The sequence below is a fragment of the Camellia sinensis genome, chromosome 1 (genome assembly GCF_055761805.1).
Source record: "Camellia sinensis isolate YWXY chromosome 1, ASM5576180v1, whole genome shotgun sequence".
Classification (NCBI taxonomy): Eukaryota; Viridiplantae; Streptophyta; class Magnoliopsida; order Ericales; family Theaceae; genus Camellia; species Camellia sinensis.
In genome coordinates this window covers 148,201,214-148,208,673 of record NC_138961.1, presented here as the reverse complement: position 1 = coordinate 148,208,673, position 7,460 = coordinate 148,201,214, and the positions used below count along the sequence as shown (strand labels likewise).

Sequence of the window (7,460 nt, the reverse complement as noted above, 5' to 3'; positions counted from 1 at the left end):
TGGTAAGTGAGAGAAAGAAAAAGGGAGCAATTACATCTTAATGGGTATCAGGAAAAAATATATATTCATGAAAAAATTTATAATTTTAATTATTAATATGTATATAATATCTCACTGATTTGTAATTATTTTTTCAAAACTACACTAATATGATATTTCCCTAAAGATAAAGGGGTGTAAAGAGAAATGTGCAGAAGAAAGTTCAGGAATAATAATTTCACAAAGGGATAAAAATATACTAAAAAAATATTTAAATGAAAGATGTAATGAGATAAAAGTGTTTGTGTAAATAGAATTTTCCTACTTCATAGGATTAATTACACTCAACACCCTTACACTTTCACTAAAATTTGACTTCAATCCCTTAGGCAATGGGACGAGTTTGTTGTGGCCCACTCTTGTCCCATATCATATCAGAGAGGTGGGACAAATTGAGGGTGGAGGTGGAGGGAGCGAAGCAAGAGATAGGTTAATTTTATAAATTTAATGAAAACACCAATGAAAATTATAAATAATATGATAGATTACGGATAATAATGAGGAGTTAAAAATATAAGATGAGAAATAAACAAGTGAAAATAAATACTAAGTGTAATAGTTGTGTTTTAATTTTAGTATAATGAAAAAAATTACATTATAGGAGAACTTCAAAATGGCAGATAAGATAATGGGGACTGAAGAATGATAGATTAAATGCACTTGATGATAAACTAACTATAAATTGTATCTTTCAAACTGTGGTTACCTGATGCCCATACAGAAGGAATTATAAACTTCAGCAAGGATGTAATAATAATACCATGTCACCTTCGCATTCGATGGCGCTGTATGAAGATCAAGACTCGCACTACCAAAATGATGTGAATTTGATAAAACCTGAAACTACCAAGAATATTAAAAAAGAAAAACATGGTATTACCATTGAATTTGGAGGCCAAAAAATAAATTATAACTTCTACTCAGCATTAGACCTGCATTGCGAGCGGCCCTAGCCTTATCCTTGGCAGAACCACTAGTAAATAACTAACACTGCTCTATTCAGGTAGGGATGGATTATCAGCAAGGCATGTATGCATCATTCCCTCCTTGCACTCTCCTCAATAAACCTTCTAGCCTTGGATTCTTGACTCACCTGACTTCTTCAAGCTCCCCAATATACCATCAATCAGCTTGTCCTTGTTTTCCACAAGCTGGTCTGAAACAAAAGAATAGCTCTTAAAAGGTTTTTGTTTCCGTCCACATTTTACCATAGGAGTTTCAGTTTTGAAAGCAGCCCCAGAGGAATCAGACGGTTTCAAGACATCTCGGGAACAATCGACCATCCCATCTACATTTTCTGACCCGTCCTTTCTATTGGTCTCCCCATTGCTGTACCAAGAGTCCAGAATCTGTAATAACGAGCTTTCTTCATCCTTTGTTCTAGGCTTCCCTTCTCCTTCTGATCCTCCTGTTAAAGATGCAGTCTCTTCTTCTGAATCTGAAATGGAATCATCAGACACAGTTTCATAATCAAGATGTATCCGTCTTGCAGCTTCTTCTTTTGCTCTCCTGTTTGACAACAATATGTCCCTTTTATTTTGCTTGGGATCTACTTTGGCAACAGGCCCAAGTTCCCCCCACGGAGAGTCAAGATCATCATCTCTCATTGATGCATCAGATACCTGACTATCTGAGCTAGCTATTGCACCACTGACATTATTTTCTTGAACACTAGGATCAGCAGTTTCTAGGTGAGAACTCTTTGCAACATTAAAACAAGGCACGATGTAAGTAGAGTCTATTTTCACCCCAGGCATTATCTGTAACAGGTTCACCAATTTTTGGTATCCAAGCTTTTGTATATCCAGAGGATAACCATATCTCTCAAGGAACAGTTTCCTAAAAGAGCCCATATTGAACCCTTCAGGGTATTCCTTCACAATGTCATCCACAAGCTTCTGACAATCAGCTAATATCTCATTTCTGGACTTGCCAGAGGGTTTCTTATTAATGACAGATGGAGAAACTCCAGAGTGAGTAAGATTTTGGTGTTTTCTCTCTCCATCATGTTCCACTGATCTTTGAGGATTAGACTCCGATGTTGAGCTTAGAAAGATAGATCGTAACCCATTTGAATTTGGAGGATTACTCAAAGTGTAATTCCTTCCAGCAGGCCGAATGAGTTTGAAAGGATAATTTTGGGAGGGGCACTCTCCCACCCATCGCTTCTGTGAGATCAACAAGTCCACTAGGTGAAGAAGATCGTTTTGAGTAAGAGATCTGAGAACCAAAGGGCCTTGCTTTTGCAGATTCTGAACCATCTGTTCTCTGATACACAATAGCACAAAAAAACAGTTCCCACGTGATTCCAAATGCATCAATGAAATTCTAAAGAGAGTTACAAGCTCTAAATTCAGCTTCAGCATGAAATTTGATCTGATCCATTCTAAGGATTTTAACAGAACAATTATGAGTTTTTTTATAAAATATTGCAGTTACTATTAAAATGCAAGAAAATTTAGAAATTATGTGATGAAAGAATGAAACAAAAAGTAAACCATTCACAGTGACAATATACTCTGTATAAATATATAAAAAAAAAATATGGCAACGGTAAGACAAACCTAGACAGTTATTTTGCTCATCCATAATACAGGAGGAAAATAAACTCTAGAAATGAATCTTATTAGACATAGTACTTAAGCTGGGGGAATAACCTTCACTCAGCTTTCCTCCATCCACATAATGACATGAGATTGACTTTTGAGTAAAAACCTAATTTATCAACGCAATTGGGACTTAATCAAGTGACAGAACCCTGTTATGAAGTATACAAGGTTGTGAAGAAAATCAAGCAAATGACATCTATAGTTTGCAATATGCCAATGCCATTAACTAATAAGCATGGTCATGGACATGGGACATGGATAGGAATTAACTATTCCTTGTGACTGGCTAAATCTTTTTTTTTCAACCCCTCTTCATCTGCACAAAATTCACATATTAAAAGTAGAGTTAGGTTTAGCTCCATTCATGACTTTAATTTTGTGAACTTGGCCATCTAGTATTCCAACAAGAAAACACCACAAAAATAAGGATGATAAAAGCTCTGGTCCCTCTTGATGCCCCTCTGATCATCAAGTCCACCTCGAATCACTCAAAATTCAATTCAACAAATTAAGATATGCGTTGACACAAATACAATTAGTATTATATTGGTGACAACATAGCATCTATATAGATGTTTTTTCTCATGGAAACCAAACAGAGGAAAATAATTAGTATCCCTCTTTCTCAGCATTTTTCTCTCTACTATTTTCCCTTCCCTTTTCATCCCTTCAACCCCTAACCCGTGTCCCCAAAGGAAGGGGGGGGGGGGGGGGGGGGGAAAGAAGAAACAAGATAAACACAGCATTGGAAGAGTATTTGTTCACCAAAGAAGCATGAACGCGTGACACGATATAGACACGCCAACAAAAAATTTTCAAAAAATGCAGAATATGCCACGAGGGACATGCAAAATATATGATGTCATATATATGAATATTTCATTCAAAATTAATAAAAATATTTAACATAACTCAAATTTTTAAAGTTTAAAGGATGATAAGTAGCATAGACACGGACACACGATGAAACAAGGATACGACAATGACACACAAACACGTTAATTTTCAAAAAATGTGGGACACAACACGTTTGGGACATGTTAAATTTTTATATTATTACAAATGCGTCATATATATGAATAGTTTAGGAATGTCCAAAGAGTGTCAGTGTCGAACACAACATGCTTACTCCATAGAATTGTATGAAGCTTCTTAGATGATATTTCAATAGGTAAGAATCTACTATAATTTTTCATCATTAGGTCATAAGTAGTTTTGTTCAAACTTGTAGGACACATTTGGACTTGCTAAAATCTAAAAATTTAAATAAAATCTAAAAAAATTTAAATTGTAAATTTAAAAATAATATAGCATGTTTAGACTTTTGTCAGATACATTACACGAAGTGTCTAACAAGTGTTGGTGTCTAACACGGACATACCACCTTCTTTGAAGTATGTGTGCTTCTTAGTTGTTAGTAAGAAACAGAATCCTATACTGCTCCATCCATTGATGCCATAGATTTGTTCACCAAAAAGATGAATAAGAAGAAATAAAAATATTATTGGTTGAATCTACAATGTGCCTTACTTTCTTAGAACTTTTTGTGAAGAAAATACTAAAAATATATAGTTGAGCCCATACTATTTTTTCGATACATTATGCAATACTAAATTAATAATGAAGACATTAGTGACAAAAACATGATATATTCAGGATCAAGAAGCAAGATTAAACAAGTAAAAGCTTCCTATGGAATTTTTTCTAGCAATAAAACCAAGACACTATAAAAAGATATGGAAGAGCACATCTGTACCTGCTCCTTGATTGTAAGACAAGGATCGAACCATTGGGAGGTGTATGTATAAATGCTTCCATTTCATTCCAGAAAGAATCCTTCAAGAATAGTTCATGCTTCCCAGAATCAACAGTTAGCTGGTTTAATTTTTCACTAGATTGTTCAATTAAATTTTCAGAGTTTGGGCTCTTTCTCCAAAACTTACACCAACTTATTATCTGTGTAAAGAAACCAGGATCCCTGCTAGATTTATCACCATAAACTTCACCACCCCCACTAATGCCACCCATTACTACATTACTGGATGACGAAAATGAAGTTGAACCAGCTGGATCAGTACGCTGGCATGGTGGTTTTGCACACTTCTCCTGAGTCTTAGAATTCTCAGTGTGACCACCAGAAGTAGAATTTTTTCCCGGTATGCTGGCACTTTTCTTGTCAGAACCAACATCTTCACCAAACAACAATTTCCTAAACCACTTTCTAAAAGATGCCACTTCAGATGTGGAATTGCATTCTTCAACAGGACGCAAATGCTTCTCTGTTACCTCGGCATTGCTTACCTTCTCAGCAACTGGAGAGTCTTCTTGCAACTTAATTTGTGACTCTTGCAATTTTGTTGGAGGCTCTTTAACATTTAGTTCAGGGGTTGGTGGCGATGACGGTTTTTCATCCATGCCTTCATCCATGCCTGCACCATTTACATTAGGAATTATTGCAGAATCTGGCTCTTTATTGTTAGTAACTGGTCCAGTAGCTATGCCTGGAGTGGATTCAACTGGATCAGGAATTTTTGGGGCAACACTGCATACCAAAAACTGACCATCACCCCCAGATTGAAGCTTTAAAATGTGTGGCATAGATAAAAGAAAGCGAGAAAACTTTTTAAATCCATACAAGTCTTTATCTATGCTCACATTACTCTTCCCCAACTCTGAACGAAGATCTGTAATGGAGATCCCTTTGGGGTAAGAATTTAATATATGACGGATATGCTTCACAACTGCTTTTGGAACTGGACGAAGCTTATGATCTAAATTAGACTCAGACACCTCCTCAGCCCGTGAACAAGCTGTTTGCTCAGTAACTGCAAATGGATCATCGAGAGGCACCCTATAATGGCCATACCAAGAACCATATGGACCATCTGGGGGTTGGTTGAAATACTTTCCAGTGAGGTTTTCCCCTTTGACCAAAGCATTCCAATGCCACATAATACTTGCAGCACTACAGAGAACACTAGGAACAGTTTCGGGACAAGCAAGCAAGATATTGTAATTGTTCATTCTTAATCGGTGTAAAATGCCAGCAAAATCTCTGTCACCAGAAATTAAGAAAACATGTGCTGGTGGAGGATTTTGAGAAACCCAATACATAAGATCTACAAGAAGAGATCTATCAGCACTGTTCTTCCCACCTGAATCAAAGATAATTTGCATGGTAAAGGAGTTTGGAGTGATAACAAATAAAGAAATTTGAGATGAACAAAAATAATTGTTCTTGACAAAGTCTTCCACAGTTTTTTTAAGATAGAAATAACAATCATGACTGATTTACCAACTGGATGTAAACCTTGTCGAATTTCAGAACATAGTTCTCTTCTATTGATCTAACTGAACTTTCAAAATCTTGGGATCTTGAATCTGAGTCAATCTAACATTTACCAGCTATAAACTTAAAAAAGTATATTGTAGATGAAAATCCTGCTAGTAGTAATGATCTGGACAACTAGGTAACAACTTCTCATCCCGATCTTGAGGATATGCAAGAATATGTTACAAATAGTGTTTTAAAAAATACAAAAACAATCATGATTATATTGAGAAGGGTAATTAAAAAAATATCAAATTTTTGGTTTTGAGAAAAAAATTATAAAATTTTTTTTTGAAGCTAGTAACTGAGAAAATGCACTATTCTACACATGAACTTGTCCACAAGGTTAATATAGCCATTAACAAAGGTAGTTTCCTCTCCTCCCCCGCCCCCCCCCCCCCCCCCCTTTTTTGATAAATAAATATAAACATTACCAAGATAGTATACCACAACAATTCATCCCATTTGAATAATCTTTGTTCATGTATTTGAGAATCTCTCACATATACTTACTTTTTTTTTTTATAAGTATTCATAAAAATGATTGCCAGCACATCAGGTTCAACCAATATCTAAAAAAATTCAATCGCAAATGACCAGCTACGACACAGGTAAGAAACAACGTAAACGAACCATGAGGAATGTGGGTTAGATTGATCCCAGTTGCCGATAACGCCTCCTGGTTCGATCTCGAAAGCTGCAAGACATCGCCAAACGCCGTGATATGAATGGGGCCTTTGATCCCATTTGCCCTAATTGCAGCAGTAACGCCCTGAGCGACCTTGAACACGTTCGCTCCGGCCGGCAAATTGCAGTTCTCGAAGTCCCACCACACCGAAACCCTCACGTTCCTGCTCTCTTCCTCGTGTCGCCGTGTTGGGAAGGAAGAAGATGGAAATGATGATGAAGAGTGAAACGAGCTTGAGGAAGTTGAGAAGCGAGAGATTCGGAGGCCATGGTGGTGGAATTCAGCATTGTTGATTGGGTTTGTGGACAGTGAGCGTGAAGAGAAGAAGATGAAGAAGATTCTCGGAGAAAAAGGTTTCATGGTGGACGAGATGAGAATTAGGGTTAGAACTTAGGGTTTTGGAGTGAAAATCGAAAGAGGACTGTGTCATTTCATTGATGACATAGACACAGTGGCATACTTGCAGGTCGGTGAGAGGGGCGCAGGCTGGAGAGAGGGGGGAGGAGCTAAAACCCTCCTTAAAACCCTAGGTCTCGTGCGAGTCATGTGATTTCACCCAGCATTTAAAATTTTCAAATAAGCAATAATTAAAAAAAATTATAAATATAACGCGATGATTTACTTAAAATATAAATTGCTTATTATAATTTTAAAAATTATAAATATTTTTTTGTTAAAATTTATCAGAGTTGATAGAAAAATAAAATTCATAACTGTCGTTTTATACAACAATGAAATAATAATAATTATTAATTAAAATATATTATTGATATTATTAAAATACTATTAATTA

General features: G+C 36.1%; 1 protein-coding gene across 1 annotated transcript; it reads right to left on the bottom strand.

Annotated features, from left to right (window-relative positions):
- Positions 1 to 665: 665 nt before the first annotated feature.
- Positions 666 to 7,204, bottom strand: LOC114296019 (uncharacterized). Its single transcript, XM_028240304.2, has 3 exons — positions 6,613 to 7,204; positions 4,405 to 5,803; positions 666 to 2,307 (listed from the first exon to the last, which is right to left on the bottom strand). Exons 1-3 carry the CDS (start codon positions 7,025 to 7,027, stop codon positions 1,110 to 1,112), a joined length of 3,012 nt encoding a protein of 1,003 aa, XP_028096105.2. The 5' UTR covers positions 7,028 to 7,204; the 3' UTR covers positions 666 to 1,109.
- Between the last annotated feature and the right edge of the window lie 256 nt (positions 7,205 to 7,460).